General features: G+C 34.6%; 1 protein-coding gene across 1 annotated transcript in view; it reads left to right on the top strand.

Annotated features, from left to right (window-relative positions):
* LOC129001237 (tensin-1) overlaps positions 1-18,523 on the top strand; it is a 386,355-nt gene that overhangs the window by 84,358 nt on the left and 283,474 nt on the right. Inside the window, exon 2 of the mRNA XM_054428467.1 lies at positions 9,619-9,663. Within this exon, the coding sequence (XP_054284442.1) occupies positions 9,619-9,663 (45 nt within the window). The remainder of the gene's footprint in view (positions 1-9,618; positions 9,664-18,523) is intronic.

The following is an 18,523-nucleotide window of genomic DNA, read 5'->3' on the forward strand; positions in this document are numbered from 1 at the left end:
GGTCAAGAAAGTGTCGCCATTCAAGCTTTGTGCCACTAACACTAACTAGACGCGTGACAGTTCCTCGAAGTCACCACTAGACCGACCACGTTCCGGCCGTACCGAAGATGCCAAAGATACGACAAGATCGGTGGAACATGCGAAATCACTTGGGGTGGAAAAGTGGAAAAAGTGGGGCCATTTACTCATAGTTGAAATCGGTGAGGTGGTTTTGCGATTGGCATTTCAGTAAAGAATTTTATTTCTACGTTTCTGTAACACTTCGAGTGGCCTTAAGTATCAGTATGAAAATATCTTTTAAGATTCTGTACAAATCAATTAAAATGGGATTTGATAGCAATGTGTAATATTCTGGAGAATTATATATTAGTGCTATTCTGATTTATCTGTAAAATGCTTCTTAGAGCCGTCATTGTAAATAGACCATTTATATTGTGTATTGTGTATATTGTTGTATAGGTCATTGTATATTGTTGTTAAATAGCCTAGAAGTTGAAATAATATACTTCGTTTTAATACTCCTCAAGTTACTAAGGGTAGCCTATAATACAAAAGAGTTCATTATGTCTTGGTTTTAACAACAATTTGCTATTTGGGTAAATGAAGAGTATATTTATTGTGCAATAGTTGTTCCACTATTTTACTTTAGGGTTTATCTGAATGTTGTATTTCTACGAATATCCTCTAATTACGTCAAACTATGCCAGATAGAAACTATTACTATTACACGGTTTTACGACACTTTAGCTATAACAGTAATTAAAGCTTTGTATGTTGAGGAAATGTCATCAACTATTTAACGTAAAGTTAAAACGCTGTAGTGGCAACGCCGACCCAGATATTTACGTTGCCAAGAGTGCGGAAATCTTGAAGTAGTCAACTAAAACAGTAAACCAGTCAACTGGCGATTTGTTTACAAAGTGCGAACTTACATCTGCTACATATTCAACGATGTTAATCATCGTCCCTAGTGGCAACACTGGCACAGCTGTTTTTACCAGTGCTGCCAACTGTTCCGTTCCCTCCTAAATTAGCCGCCTCCCGCCAAATTCCGAATATCTCACCTCCAGGTGTTCTGTGATATTTATACCCTTTAATAACACGCTTGACTGGAACACGAGAATGCCGCGAAAATTGTTTGTGGGTTTTTGGTTGTAAAAAGCGAGGATGCGTTTTATTGATGGATCTTCAGGCGATGCGATCACGGTTTACCGAAGTTACGAGTGAGTTTGCATAATGTAGTCATATTGTGTTCTGAGAACCTTAACACTTTTCACTTGCTAGTCAATTTGAAATCTATTCATTCAGTCGACTCACACCCGGACTCTTCCCTACTTTGTTTACAAGGGCCTCAGATTATTCACTAAACATATTAGGGGAAAATATATAACTGACCATCGTTGCAATCGGGTGATCCCCAAAAAGGGCTGTCGTTGCAATCATATACTGTGGGATGGGATGCCTGACCATCGGTGTAATCGGGCTACTCCCATATTTGCGCTAATAATGCAGAAGACGAAGGACACTTAGTCTGTAAATTAATGTAGAACTTTATCTTTCGGATACATGGTAAACTTCTGCGACTCCGAACTTCCTAAACATTACAGTTGGATGCTGACCAGTTCGTTCTTATTACAGTACTGTAGTATTTTCTCGAGTAATCTGCTATGAACTTTGATTGGCAAATTCCTTGTCTGCAAAGGATCAGCAAACCTTACGGATCTTCCCTGACAATACAGGTGTCCTAACCCTTTCTCTAGGAGTCCGCTTCAAACATTGACCCTCGGCTTGGGAACTGTTGCGATCTTTGCATAAAGAACGTTGAGGAAGGCCACTACGTCTACAGTCTGCAAATGATGAATAGCCGCCGCATGACGGGTAAAACTCACCCACGACTGCTTGAATGGCTTCCCTGGGTGGTCCCACCGTTTGTTTGTCCCAGACAAAACGTATCTTTTTTGAAAAAGTGCGCTCGTGCCCACGACCCCCGCTCCGTCCATTAGCTTCGGTCAATATTTATACCCTTGATTGAAAGATCGCTTCCGCCCCGCCAGCCTTCCCGCCACAATTTTCATTACGGTACCTTTAATTGATTGGATGAATTTAGTGTTTAAATGGATTAGTATGATAGAGGATTTCGGGATTATTATGTGGAGATGCGTCAAGAAGGTTTTTATGAAGCCAAAAGATGATAGTTATAATCCTTTAAAACTCTTTACACTTCCATTTATACTGTCACTATTATGGAAATGGTGATTATTGTGTTACATACGTTATGCGTGAATATTTTATAGGGTTACGAATTATTAGAAAATACCTTTTATGAATACTCCTTTTACCTTTTATTAAAATTACCATTGTACTTCTACTCTGCTACAACAGTCATTTGATTTTATACACTTAACTTTTTGACCAATTAAATTCAATTATCTTTGTGCTCCGTACTATTTGTGTGAGTTAGTGTAAAACCTTTTAGGGATATAAAATGTGGTACCGGTGAGGAAATCATTTTAGATTTTGTTCCAATAGAGGTATACTTTTTCTACCACGATTCTTTTTAGAATTTACACATGGTGATAAACAGGTAGGTACATATAGTAGAACCTGGCTAATGAGACTCTCGTGAAGATTATTAAATAAGACTACTATATAGGTTAGTTCTTATAGTTTTGCAATAACATGTGGTTGAGTGTTAAATAAATTCATGGGGATTTTTAAGATGACAGTTGTTATCAAGGAGGGCTTGTTATCCAGGTGAACTTGTTATCAAGGAGGGCTTGTTATCAAGGAGGGCTTGTTATCAAGGAGGGTTTGTTATCAAGGAGGGCTTGTTATCAAGGAGGGCTTGTCATCAAGGAGGGCTTGTCATCAAGGAGGGCTTGTCATCAAGGAGGGCTTGTCATCAAGGAGGGCTTGCTATCAAGGAGGGCTTTTTATCAAGGAGGGCTTGTTATCAAGGAGGGCTTGTTATCAAGGAGGACTTGTTATCAAGGAGGGCTTGTCATCAAGGAGGGCTTGCTATCAAGGAGGGCTTGTTATCAAGGAGGATTTGTTATCAAGGAGGGCTTGTTATCAAGGAGGGCTTGCTATCAAGGAGGGCTTGTTATCAAGGAGGGCTTGTCATCAAGGAGAGCTTGCTATCAAGGAGGGCTTGTTATCAAGGAGGGCTTGTTATCAAGGAGGGCTTGTTATCAAGGAGGGCTTGTTATCAAGGAGGATTTGTTATCAAGGAGGACTTGTTATCAAGGAGGATTTGTTATCAAGGAGGGCTTGTTATCAAGGAGGATTTGTTATCAAGGAGGATTTGTTATCAAGGAGGGCTTGTTATCAAGGAGGATTTGTTGTCAAGGAGGATTCGTTATCAAGGAGGACTTGTTATCAAGATTCCACTGTTATTCTGGCAATAATATTGTTATAATATTGTTTCTTTTATTTTTTAACGCTTTTCTCTGTACAGAATAATAGGCTAAGCCAACAATTTGTCCACAGCTAATTATAATAATTCATATGAAGGTTCACGTAATGCTTTATTTTAATTTTCACGAACCTTTCAACGTTATATAGATTGGGAATAATAGAAGTATGGAAAAGGTTTGTTTTGTACATACTCCCTATCTCACACATTTACATACATATTGACTTTGCGGTTTGGCTAACATAACACTCGAATATTATTGCTGAATCGTATGCAAATCATGTGATAAAAGATCATGGGACTCATAATGCTTTGATGGCTATGCAAAAGAGTTCCGTGAAATATATGCGTGTTGTTTGCAGATAAGATTAGGGAAACCTCGGAGGTGATTTGAAAAAAGGATTTATATTATCTGCAGCCATTGGAAAACTGTACCTGCGTATGTAGAATAGGCCTAGTTTTAATTTAGTTTTTATAGACTTAAGCCTCTCAGCTATCTTAAGTAGATTTATAATATCAAAGTTTGAAGCGGGTTTGGAAAATTGCAGAAACTTTTATATTTTAATCTTATTGTAACTTATAACTAACTATTTATTGCATAATCGGTTTAAAAATTGACGATTAGCCACTTATACCTGACATTTAATAGAAACCGTAGCTAAATTTAGAGAGAAAGAGTTATAAAACATGGTTTCATCGTTTGAAGGTATTACGTAGTGTTTAATTTCATACATAAAGAATCCAGAACTGCTTGCTTCTAGTGTGTTCCGCTTGAATAAAATCAAATCTGTTTACCTGTTGAGAAGAAGTTATGAAACTACTGTGTACTTCAATGAAAATAGTTTTGCTGAGTGGTATCGATAGTATATAACTAGGATAAATTAGGTATATTCAAGCAATAGTAAAATCAAATGGGTGCAGTTATTGTATGATGCTCCATAAAATAAATGATTGAGTGTGTGTGTGCATTGCTAAAGTAAGAAATATTTATAGAATCAAATTATCCTATGAACATGATACCAAGAATAATTAAGATCATATTGTACAAACAGTACATAGTTAAATTTAATCTAACGATTCTATGGATATACTCTACAAAACAGAGTTCGTTCAAGGAATTGTATGACATTTAAGTCGAGTCCAAAATGGAGAGTATTCATTCGACTATTCTGGCAATGTTGGTCAATGATAGTGCCGAATGATGGTTACTAATAATTTTATTGATATATTTTACTGAACCAACATATTGTTTAAACAAATTTGTAGGTAGGCTGCTCAAAAAACTAAATAGGTTCAAATAACATGACTACTATGTCCGGGAAAGACAAAAGTTAACTATGAGAAAGTCCATTACATTCTTTGTTTTTGTCACAGTAACTAATAAAAAATACAATGCTAGTTTTGTGGGTTACCACCCAAATCCCTGTTTCTATTTCAATTTCCGGTGAAAACCAACTACACTTTGTTCCATGGTCAATGCTTCAGCTTTGTCTGCTCCTATATTACTACAACAAACTCTACTATATTACCTTTACCTTCTTTTACATATTCACTATGTGACTATCCTGCATAGTCCTGTAGCGTTAGTTCTGCGTTTGTAGGTATCAAAGAATTCTTTAGTTATTGTTTAAAGTTTATCCTCATCACTTTCTTAAAAAGGTAAATCTTGCTAAGCCATTCGACTTTTAATCAAATTATACCACAGACTTTTGATTATCTTAACAACTATAAAATTTACTTATCCTTAGTACAGTATAAGTATTGGTGGTGATAAGCCAACGGAAAATCAGTAGAAGGAAAATGTCTATAAAAATATTATTTAGGATTAGAAGGATTAGTAAAATAAACATAGCCTTTATCACGTCTATAGTACCTCAACCATATGTTTTATATTCATAATTTAAATTTTCTATGTTGGCAATAAGTTAAATCCAAACATCTGCCATATGTTAATTGTTAACAATCAGTCTTCAATTCAGTATCAACAACAGTTACTCACCTTTATATTAATAAATTATATCTTGTAAAAAAATCTTTTCAAATGTATCAACCTCTGTCAATTATCAACTTATCAAATACGCGTGCACCACAGAGGGTCACGACAATGTCTACAACCCGTTGCCGTAAGTAAACTAACATAATATTGACAAGTTATTCTGAAAACGTTTCAAAAACACCTTGGTGTAAACCCAAATATCTCTGGTGTTTCTTTTCGCGCTTTCAAATCTTTCCGGACTGCGTTTAACGATTTAGGCAAGCTACCAAAATGCCTATGTTTATTCGATGGGTAGGCGTTAAAACTAGGCAAGGAACCAGTCCGTCGTATAATATTAGGCTGGAGATCCCGAGATGAAATCAGTAATGAACCGGTTCCGTGGCTTATTTATAGGAATATTGTACAATGTTTTGGTAGCTCTGACCCATAAAATGTACAATTGTTTGTGTTCTCGACACGTGAACGTGTTCACATTGTATTTTACGGGCGATGGCCTCTGTGGTGTTGTGAATGTAGAGGTAATTGTTTGTGTTTTAGGTAAGTTGAAATGTTTCGTATTTGGTACAAAACTGTTCGTTTTCTGCCCTTAAAGTGTTTGATCTATTTCTTTTTACTGATGCCTCAAGAGTGCGTGCAGATAAATCTTTATATTTTGTACATTGTATAAAACCTCTTCTGGAAAAATTTTTAACAGATATTTTTGACTGGTTTATTTTTTATAGTATGGTTTTCAAAATTTGTTATTACGTAATGATTGTCTGAACAGGAGTTTATTGTTAGAACATTTCTTTTTTAAACAGCCATAATTAAAACACATTTTACTAAAACACATTTTTTACATGGAACAATTTGTTATAGTTTTGTCTAAGTGTTCAAAGATGACACATTGACAAAGAGCACAGAACAGAACTATCTATTTGTTGCTTTCTGCACATCACTTGCAGATCTCTATCTAGTTGAGAACTCGCAGGCTATGATTATAATTTATCGTTTCAACAGGTCAATATGATGTTTTAATAGGCTGTTAAAATGTTACTTCAGTTCATTTCCAACTAGCTACTACATTTGTAACCATAACAAAATCATTCATTAATATTTACCAGAGTTAAACACAAAGACGCCGATTCAATAGGTAGTTACAGTGTTCAATCAGTAAAATTTACTCATAAGGTTGTCACTAGTTTAACTTGCCTTCAGTTAATGATTACCATTTCCCGGTTAATAGGTCAAGCCAGTTAGAAATTGTGACAAACCACACGATAGACTTACAAATAACATCAGTAGAGAGAGCGACAGCGACAGCGGCGCGGCGGGACAAAAGAAGTGAAACCACATCTTCTCTCTAGTTACCCGCTATTTTACACCGACATTGTCCCGGGTTTTTTGCCTATATTTATATCAGTCAGCCTTTCGATTGTACCTTAGTAATTTAAGGTTCAGAACTCAATTAAATGAAATAGTTTTAGTTTAAGTTGGTTTAGTAGGCACAAATTAAACATCTTTGGTCGGAGTCTGTTGCATTTAATACTCTTTTCAACATTTGTATGTGGATTTTCACCCTACTGTAAATGAATAGAATTTATCCTTACAAATTATCAAACTTATTTTTTTAAGTTTTATGAAAACACAAAATTTTACTTTTTAACCCTACATGCAACCGAATATAGTAGTAAAACCCCTAACTTTTATTTTGTTAATTAGGACTACAATTTCCTTTTCTGTAATAATGTAAGATATTGTCAATTGGGCATTAAATGATGTTTAAAAAAAAAAATTATCTTACAAAAATGCTTAACAGGTGATTAGGTATTATACGGACAATTCTGTGTGCATTCTTCTGGTCCTAAGTATTTTCAACGTCTTCCAAACAAGATTAGGTATGCGTATAATGTATTTTATGTCATTATCTTTCATGTCAGTGCTCTGTTTGCTAATGTTTAAAGAGTCAAATATAAGCTCGTGTAAACGCATATAAGCTTATATGCCCCATTATAAGCATCACTGTAAACAAAATCTAGACACTTTAATTCCATGTGAAGTTGTAGAGGAGCTTCGTCCAGAATATTACATTTCCTATGCATTCGGAATTCCTCTGAAACGGCCCGGGTGATCCTCCCGACTATAATTCAGCCTACAAATGGAAGGCGGTCTTCAGCCATAAAGTATCTTTCATTCGCTTAATTTTCTTTAAACGCCACTTAATAACTGAGGCAAAGGCCGGTCCCTCGTTACTATGCATAGTTAACAGGTTTATTACACACCTCTTTCTCCCCCAGATTTATGGTGGTCCTATGGGACTTCCCTCCCATAGGTTGGTGATGATGGATTGTATCGGAAAGATTAGAGGGTGTAATACTAATTTTGAATCGTAATTAAACAAATGGAGGAAGTGTAAATTTTGCTACAGTCTAATCTTATACTAGTTAAAACAAAATCTATTAGATAGGCCTAACGTTTTTAGTTCTAATATTTTCACTATTAGCCAACCAAACCAATATTTACTCGATATTGAATGCAAACAACATAAATAAGTGGTGAGACAGTTTAGACTAGCAAAACTGTTTGTACAATGAGTTTTCTTTTCTCAAATAAGATTACAAATCTAACCAAACTCATCTCTGATAAGATCCAAGGCCATTAGGTGACATGAAATTTAATTCTTATTTTCCCACTTTTTAATTTACACTTAACATTTAGCTAAAATCACACTATACGTAATACAACTAGAACGTTCTCATATTCAAAATATACTCCTGTAACGGTAAAGAGCTATTTCCTCTCATGTCCAAACGAGCTTAAGAATAAATTAAAACCTGGAATGTATTGTCATAAAGGCAAGATGGTATTATCTTTTCTTGTTAATATTTACTATTGAATCTGTATAATCTCCCAGTAAAATTAGTACTTCGATTTGAAAATGACTTTACAAAAATTAAATTTATTACCTACAAAATACCTATTTACAATCCCCTCATCGCCTTAAACTTACAAAATCAGATAAAAACCCCAACATAAACCAAGCTGTCAAACTAGCCAAGTACTTTTCCCACCATAGGTTCCGTATCCTATCCAAACGAATATTTCACAATTATGAAAGATCAAATCCGCCATTCGAAAATCCTTAGTTCCCACAATGCACAACGATCTTGAAGCGGTTTCTACATCAAATCCGGCCAAACTTATCTTCGTCAGATACGATCTGAGATCCTTAACCAAACGAGAGTCGCAGATGCGTCGATGCTGATATAGCCTCCCGCTGTTCCATTGTTGGTCTGGCTACAAATAACGCTCTCTGACCATTGTCCGATCACTGCAGTGTTCCAGGAACCGTCTGGTCGCGTGATCCATCCAAGACTCCGGATGTCAAGGAGTTGCCGTCTTTGTGGAACTTCAGAGGGTCCCGATACGCGTGTCTTAACGCGGGTATGGTTCGGTATGATCGGTCGGCAGCTGCCCTTGATCATAGGACTTTTAATAATCAATTAGCTTAGCTAAAGAAACGGCTGATGGTTTTTTAGTATAAGCAGAGGAGGTACTATGTTCATCTGACATAGCATGTTGGATTAATGGCTGCTGAAGCAGTAGTAGCATTGACTTTATGTTGTAGTTAGTAAAAAAGCTACACACCGTAACACACCCATTTCCCAATCTTCAGGCACTCGCACTTGAGATAAATCTGCTCTGTCAACATTGCAAACACTGACTTTACTACACTGAAGTTACTCTGCAGCAATACTTGAAACAAGTTAATACTGTATTTGAGCCCCATATAGGTACCAGCTATATGCTGCACATCTTGGTGATCGTGTTGGAAAACTGGTTATACTATCACTCGATAATCTGACCTTGAACAATCCGGATAAGCCGGTGTCGTGTGAACTCGGTTCGCTCATTCATTCGCACTCACACACACACATACACTCACTAACACACACAGAAGACAGTCCTTCGTGTGAACCAAACACTTGAAAAACCAGACTCATTCATCCTTTTTCGTCGTCGAGAGTACGATTGCGCAGGTCCTCGGTTCTTCAGTTGACAGCCATTAATATTAAAGTCCTCTTGACCTCTTTGCTGCTCCTACTGACTGGTCAGTTTTGTCAACGACGTCGTGCAGCTAAATGAATAATGTTGTGAAATGTTTCTTCTTCTTGTATGTAGATTTGACACACATATCTAACTAAGCTAACTAGATTTTGTATTTTAGGGAGATCTTCCTTCTGGCAACGTTGAACCACCCGTCTCCCCTAAGGTAGCGATACTTAAATATTTTTGTGTTAATTTGGAATACAAAGTATTTTTTTCTGTTTTCCCATCCCGAATTTTAGATTTATTTCTAATTATAATTTACGAATGTTCAAAAGTTTTGGAATTGTTTGTATTGAGTTACATTTTTTTTCTTATTATTAGAAATTAAATTAGTTTTCACGCATTAATTATCTTATTTCTTTTATAAACTAGATGATATAGTTGCAGTTAATTCTTTGCTAGGAATTATGATTTCTTATGTTCATGCATGCATCCTGTTATTGTATTGTTTCCCGTTTCCTGTATGCTTTTGGACCCTTATTTCAATCTATTTATCCTTTATCAAGCTATGAAGATTGACGAGTTGTGGAAGTTTGTGTATTGAATGATTTTCAATCGAGCTATGCACTATACTAGTCTTAGTATGTTGGTAATTTAATAAATTTTAGATACAGTTTCTTCATAAATGATTGGGCATGGAAATATAATTCATAATTTTCCTGCATGCTAATGCCCTTCCGCACGCTCGTTGTAGAGTATTATAATAAGGTAAAATTACGTAATCTCTTAGAATACATTATTCAAGTCATCCCACTCTTTTTGCCATCTTTCTGATCGCATTGAATATTGAATAGTAATTTAAATTGCCTACTTCTCTAGTTTAGTTTCTCATCAGACCTGTAAGGTATCAGGACCTTTGTCTATTGCAAGGCAACAATGACTATATACTAAAGAAAACGGCATTGAAAATGTTTGTCAACTACTTTGTTTTTAATAGGATGGTGGGTTCTTGTCACCTTGCATTGCGTGGAACGTATCCAGCAAAGTAAGGGGCGAGCCGGTGCAGTACAAGGGTGCAATGTAAATATAATGTAATGATAAAAAGTAGTGGCAGGGACCAGGGTTCGAACCCAAGACTTCCCTGACCGTGTTTACGACTGTTACCGACTGAACCACCCACTCAACAAGTAGGCTACTTATTTTATGATGTTTAACGCCACATACTAGTACAGCAGTACCATTTTAATATGATTTTGGCAAAATGTAGTCATCAAAGCTGTTTTAAAACTCCCGGTTTTAAGTCCTTAGCAATTTATTGTCTCTCACTAAAGCATTCTACGTTCTACTAGTTTAATCAATGCAGACAATTAAAAAAGAACTTTGATGAAAGGTGGAATTTTGCCCCATCCGCAATTCTATCTAGTTTGGGTGAATGAAGTATCGGACAAAAGACACAGTGCTCTACTAGGGGAATGTAAAACAATTAGAAGAAGACCGGTCAAAAAACGGGCTCACGTCTGGTTCTAACTGGTTCTCTATCTTTCTCTCCCAGTTTAATGTACCACTCACCGCCCTGGGCTTAGCATGCTGTCCTCTGTAATAATCCTAATACGTATCTCGTGGCTTGATGACTTCTCTGTTATCAATTAGGAGATGTATTGGGATAATTGCTACGGGAAAATGTGAATCTAAATAAATTTTGGAGATTATAGTCTTTAAATTGTATTATTTTAAAATTTATATTGGTTCTACAATTGTGTAAGCAATTTTTAAAAGACTAAGAATGTTTAAAAACTTAATTTAATTTTGGCTTTTAGTAACCTTTGATTATTTGGTTTTCTATGTTAGGGCATAGTAAAATTGGTTCTCAACTTTACGTTTTCTTATTTGTAAAAAATATCTTTAAAGTTTATTAGGCTATTCGCTCAGTTTGAATACACGTATCGAATGCAGCGAATCCAATGTAGAAAAGAATAAAAAAATGAATACGAAATTAAAAATAAATTGGATGGAGAAGCAATGTCGAATAGACCATTTAGGCCCTTGTGTGTTATTACAATTATAAAAAAAAACTGTAATATAAGGCGGAATATACAGTATAACATAAAGATAAACACAATTTAGAAAACAATTACCATGCTATGAAATTAACAAAACTATTCACCAGCCTATTTTCTCCTGCAAAACCACTGGTTATTTCAAAGAGATAAAAATTTACAGTGATGACTTCAGCAGAATATTTTCTGCATTAAAACGTAAATGTATTGACCAATCAACTACGACCGTATAAACTACTTTTGCACCCCTATGTATGTACTCGTACTCAAAATTTCAAAATAGTTTCTAAACACTAAACACACAACACACTAAACACTAGCTCCCTAAGCGTGTATCCTTGGTAAAACACAATTATTTTACTTTGTAAAACCAATAAAATGTAGTAGAAATGCGAAGGCAATGAAATGAGCAAACATTTGAAACCTCGGTTGCGAGTGGGTGAATGTACACAACACTGTTGATATTGTATTTACCTGCGATATGGAAGTGTATTTACTCTGTTGATAACTGATAACAGCATTTAAACACTGGCTTGTTGCTCGTGCTGTTAGATAGTGTAACTGTTAAATTCGTATATTACGAAATAATAAACAAAAGTGTTCGTCATACTGTTTTTAGTAGTCAATGGTACGTTGTAATGCTAAGGACTTTTTATTCTTAAGGCAAAAATAATAACATACTGAAGTGAAGTTGATGACCACAGCTGTACGTTTTTTTTTGGTTTTTCGCCGTTTTTGCAAATGAAATGTTCCAGATCAATTTAAGTATGATTAAACAAGTTTAATAATTAATTTCGTATTGTTTAAAATGTCACACTCTGTAATTTATCACAACATACTCCGTTATTTACTTTTCGATTAAAATGAATAAAAATCCAGTTTTTGGGAATTGAAAGTATTTTTGTTTTGGCGATAATGTACATAATACGTAAAAGTACAAAAAATTGTTAATCATTCTCGTTTTACCATAACTAGATGGAAACTTTTTCAAGAACTAATCTATAAAGGGAACCCCCCTAAAACTTACGTAATGAACTGTTTTTCTAAAAAAAAAAAAAAAAAAAAAAAAAAAAAAAAAAAAAAAAAAAAGCTGTATGACTAAACATTTTGGCACTTTCTTTTTTTTCAACTAGTTTTTTTGGAAAAAAATCACTTTAGGACCTACTAATGACTGATATTATCAAATCTTTGTTTTGGCAGGGTTTATGACCAACTGTGCACTATGAACGTCTACTACCGTTGTGTATAATGTTAAGAACCAACTGAAACAAGGCAGATCCCATTAATCCTTAAAATTCCCTTGCAGTAATTATTTACAATGAATATTTTTATTATTAATGAGGAAACTAAGCTATCAAATAAGAAAATACAATACTGATGTGCAGTTAGAGAAATCGTGACATACCGGTAGTTAAATGTTACCGTTATGTTTACTTCTTCCTGAGGTTTTTGTAAAGAATGTAGTTCTACCGTGGATCTTAGCAATCTTCGTTTTTACTCTAGGACCAATTAACTTTTACAGTAGAGTCGGAATTTTCATAAAAACTCAATTCTTGTCGTTGGAGCGTTTTTCACTGTTGAAGTTAAAACGTCTCTCACTGCTCTGAATTGGACTGGAATATTTTTCAACCCGATAGTTTTTTACATTGCTTTTTGATCTTTTCTAGCTATTTTAAGGATTTCAATATTTCTTTGATAGCCCATATTTTAAAGGAATTGCTTACGTGGCAATTTATTTAATTTTACCCAACGACCACGATCTGTATTAGCTTTCGCTGAGAAAATATCTATTCAATAAAACATAATACACAAATAGAATATTGTTTGTGTTTATCAAACAAAGTTGTGGTCCACAAAACAGAATAAGCAGCATTGTTTCGCCGTCTCAGTATTATTATGTAATAATGATACAGTATAATGGTTAATAATACACTAGTGTAATGGATATCATAGTTATATATAAAAATGCTTTCATAAATATATTCCCCTCTGTACATGTTAAACGATGTATACCTTGAACAGAAGGGATAAATCTAACTAAGCTCTTGAGAATCGACTTAAAACTTATAAAACTCTAGTTAAGTTTGAATGACGCTTACAGCAGCTTAATACGGTAGACAAAAGAGTACATGAAAGTTTAGAAGTTTGATGCCGAGCAGGAAACAAAAGTGAAGCTTTGAAGCCGAATTTCGTTTAATTATTCCCAGTGATCCCTTTGCCATGCATTTTGTATGGTAACCCTAAACATGTTTGAAGCTTAGTTGGAAACAGCTCAGTATACACAATTACTCAAACAATGACAAACAAAACATAAAAGAAATTTTATAATTTGTCAACAAATTTCACACAAAGTAAGTAGGTATATTGATGTTAATACTTAGGATAACGCAAACATTTCCCCCCATTTTTTTATAGCGATGATTATAAATTATAGTCGTTGAACATTTTTTAGTAGGCCTTAAAAAATTAATATCACATTTTATACGAATTTTAGTTAATCAAAATGCTTCTGTTATTAGTCACTGACAATTAACAATATTGTTATTTTAAGTTTACCTTCACGTTCATAAAAAGTTCGAATGACTTTATTACTGTCAAAGTCAAAGTTGTTTTCCCACTTGTTTTCCAGACAACAACCCTGATAATGGCATGTTCAGGAAAACATTAAAAATATATCCTTCACAGTCCTCGAGAAAGATGTTTCAAAATAAAATCCTATTACACGTGTGTGTCTACAACGAAATGATTATTAGTTTTATTTCAGAGATTATTCATTTCGTTGTAGACACACACGGGTTCAATTAGTTAAAGTCATTTAATCGTCTACGTATTATAGGACCGTTGGACAGATGGGTTATTCAAAATATTGTGATAAAGATTTAAACCAAGAGATTAATCTATGAAGACTCATCTTCGTTAAATATTCGTTTAATACGAGCGCGTATGATGAATATGATTAGGTGTGCTCGGGCATTTAAATATTAAAGCGCTAGTGAGTCGCCCGACCGCATTGAGGCGCGGCTTAAACGCATCACTCAATCTATGACACTTCTTAAACGAAACGCGTTCATTCAATGTTGCGTCATTTACCGTCTGATTAGAATAGTCATGCAATTCAACCTTGGTAGGAAGTTAATACCCCGGGTTTGATCTTAGAACATACTTATGCTGGATTGTTTTATTTTGGAATTTTTTTTTTTAAGAATGTGTAGATTATCAAGGTAGACGAGTAGATTTAACGCTCTCTATCGCATCCAAAGATATCCATACGATTTCAAGTAATATATTAATTACACTTTCTAGAAATCTGCTGACGTTTATACATCAACAACTCACTTGTAGACTTTTTAAATAAAAATACGAAAATTGATAATGTAATACCTGCGATGCATCAAACGTGCATAATACAGAAGATTATACAGTATGTCAACAGCTGTATCATATACAAAAATTAAATTAGATTGAATACGAAATATGTTAGCCATTCATGAAGAGGAGAAAGTGATACAAAATCACCTAAACCGTCCTACAAGAAGGTAACTACTTGTTATTCTAATTCGGTGTGTAAATATAAATATTTTGTTTACCTTCCGTATATACATTTATACGTAGTATTATGGTGTATAAGTTATTTATTCTGATATTTTTGAACAGTCCATCTGAAATTACTTACTATTATCAACTTATACGAAAGTACCATCACTTCAGAGTTTTCTTTTATGGTTTTTAACAACATGTATAATTGATAAACAAGCTGACCTAAGTACAAGTTGAGTTTAATTTGTCGAAACCTTTTTTTATGCGCTATTCTAGAATAAAACAATAATAGGAATAAAATACAAATATTTTTTAAACGGTCTTTTAATTTTCCTTAAGAAGGCTAACCGGGATAGACATCTGAAAAAAGATTTATACATAGGGTTTAAAGGAAAACATCATTTTGAATGTTTTCTCATGCACATTTTGATCTATATTGACTCTGTCAGCCGAATTGTGACACCATTATTGTTTATCGTTTAGTAAATTACACGTCATTAAATATATTTAAGAGATAATATACCCGCATCGTGTGTTGTTGACAGTAAAAGCTTTTTGTTTTGTAGGTCTTCATGCGACATAATTAAACAAAACCTCTGCAGACGTCCATCAACATAAAAGCTTGCTCATTAAAATTTTGTTTAGTAGTAAAATGTTAAGTGTGTTTCGTCAGTGTCTCAAACTGTAATAATATTGCCTAATTAGTACTGTAATTTAGTTTATACAGTTTAATTCTGCATCTGACATAGATTTAAATATATGTTCAGGCAAAATTCGATGTATAGAGTATAGCCAATAGTCACTATTTTATAAATATTTTAAATACTATAATGTTCATTTCACCAACATAAACAGTAAAGAATAAAAATGTGTATTATTATAATATGTCCACTAATCAAATATATTTTATTATCACACTATTATAGAAAATGCATCGTAATTATTCGATACAAAAACATGCATTAACGTAAATATTTCTTTATTCTGTTTTGAATCCATGATCATTGGCGTATAATCAATTTATAGTCCAGGCTTATAGTCCATTTAGGGTGAATAAAATAAATATATATTCATAATCTCAATTTTCAGGCAATTCTGAACCAGCAATGCAAAAATGTCTCAATTCACTGAATTATATTACAGAAAAAATAATAAAGCATTTACAAACATAGTGCACTTTATTAAGACATTTATTTTTTCTGTTTGTCGCTAAGCTGTTTTTTTTAACTATACCTCCCCAAAAAATAAAACAAACATGAAGTGAATTCCGATTCTAATGAAAATGTCACCGTTTTCTAAAACACTATTTTAGTAATACACAATTATTTACAACCTAAGTTAGATGTGTAACCGCAGACTAATATGTGTTTATGTTAATTAAAACTCTTATATACTAATTTGAAAACATTGCTATAAATTTAACACACTGAAAGAATACAATTTCTGTCTGAACGAAACGAATAAATACTGTCTTCTATTATAATGGACTTAAATCTCACTTGAATACGGTAATTCCAACTCTCGTATTTATTCAGGACAACAATGAACTGTGATTTTCAATAACACGTTGAAAGTAACAATGGAAGCAGAATCACTGTTGACAAAATAATCCTGAGTAACGGTTGTGTTTTTTGTTCCCAAACAGCTGGCAGTAAACAGGGATTCAACAAAGCTGCCATGAGACTTGCTGTGAATCGGACGAAAGAACATTTCAGTGTTTGTTCCAACTTTATATTTTTTGTTCAAACAAAGAGTTAACAGTCTTATCTATTTGCAGTTAGTTTTAGACTTTAATGTATAGATACTTAATTCAAATGTTCTTATTAGAATTGAAAATAAGTAACACGTCCTACTTTTACTGTTGGAGAAAGATCAGACTTATATTGTATAGTTTACTCCTATTTCTAGGTTGCTTGCAAACAATCGTAAAAATGTCAATTATTATAAATTGTCATAGAAATTCTTTCAGTTTAAGTTTTAATATTTTACCTACACAAAATGCATACCTTAGCGGATTAAACTTTGTTAAATACTGCTTAAACAAATGTTTGCCAATATTCAAATCTTATAGACATATCCCCAGGTAAGACCAATCCCACTGTAGGACCGGTAGTTTGTTCCATCACAGCAGATCGTAATAGTCCATCTTTTGTTAGTAATTGCCTCACTTATTGTTCTACATTTGTTTCTTTACAATGTCGAGCTAGTTATATCCCCAAGTCCAGTAGCTTGCTACATCACGGCGGAATATAATTCCAGTACAGCTATTGGTGGTAATTGCCTTACTCATTGTTCTACATTTGTCACCTCACAGTTTCTAGCTAGTTAGACCCCCATGTAAGAATAACTTCACTGTAGGGTCAGTAGCTTGCTACATCACTGCGGATTATAATTCCAGTACAGCTATTGGGTGTAATTGCCTTACTCATTGTTCTACATTTGTCACCTCACAGTTTCTAGCTAGTTAGACCCCCATGTAAGAATAACTTCACTGTAGGGCTAGTAGCTTGCTCCATGACAGCAGAACATAGCACTAGTCCTTCTATTGGCGGTAATTGCTTTATTCATTGTTCTGCATTTGTTACTACACAGTGTCTAGCTAGTTATACCCCCAATAAGACGAACTCCACTCTACTAGGCCGGTAGATTGCTCCATCACAGCAGAACAAAGCACTAGTCCATCTATTGGCGGTAATTGCTTTATTCATTGTTCTACATTTGTTACTACACAGTGTCTAGCTAGTTAGACCCCCAAATAAGACGAACTCCACTCTACTAGGCCGGTAGTTTGCTCCATCACAGCAGAATATAGCACTAGTCCATCTATTGGCGGTAATTGCTTTATTCATTGTTCTACATTTGTTACTACACAGTGTCTAGCTAGTTAGACCCCCAAATAAGACGAACTCCACTCTACTAGGCCGGTAGTTTGCTCCATCACAGCAGAACATAGCACCAGTCCATCTATTGGTGGTAATTGCTTTATTCATTGTTCTACATTTGTTACTACACAGTGTCTAGCTAGTTAGACCCCCAAATAAGACGAACTCCACTCTACTAGGCCGGTAGTTTTCTCCATCACAGCAGAACATAGCACCAGTCCATCTATTGGTGGTAATTGCTTTATTCATTGTTCTACATTTGTTACTACACAGTGTCTAGCTAGTTAGACCCCCAAATAAGACGAACTCCACTCTACTAGGCCGGTAGTTTGCTCCATCACAGCAGAATATAGCACTAGTCCATCTATTGGCGGTAATTGCTTTATTCATTGTTCTACATTTGTTACTACACAGTGTCTAGCTAGTTAGACCCCCAAATAAGACGAACTCCACTCTACTAGGCCGGTAGTTTGCTCCATCACAGCAGAACATAGCACCAGTCCATCTATTGGCGGTAATTGCTTTATTCATTGTTCTACATTTGTTACTACACAGTGTCTAGCTAGTTAGACCCCCAAATAAGACGAACTCCACTCTACTAGGCCGG

The sequence above is a fragment of the Macrosteles quadrilineatus genome, unplaced genomic scaffold, assembly GCF_028750875.1.
Source record: "Macrosteles quadrilineatus isolate MER2022 unplaced genomic scaffold, UCM_ALF_1.0 Scaffold_8__2_contigs__length_117827958, whole genome shotgun sequence".
Lineage (NCBI taxonomy): Eukaryota > Metazoa > Arthropoda > Insecta > Hemiptera > Cicadellidae > Macrosteles > Macrosteles quadrilineatus.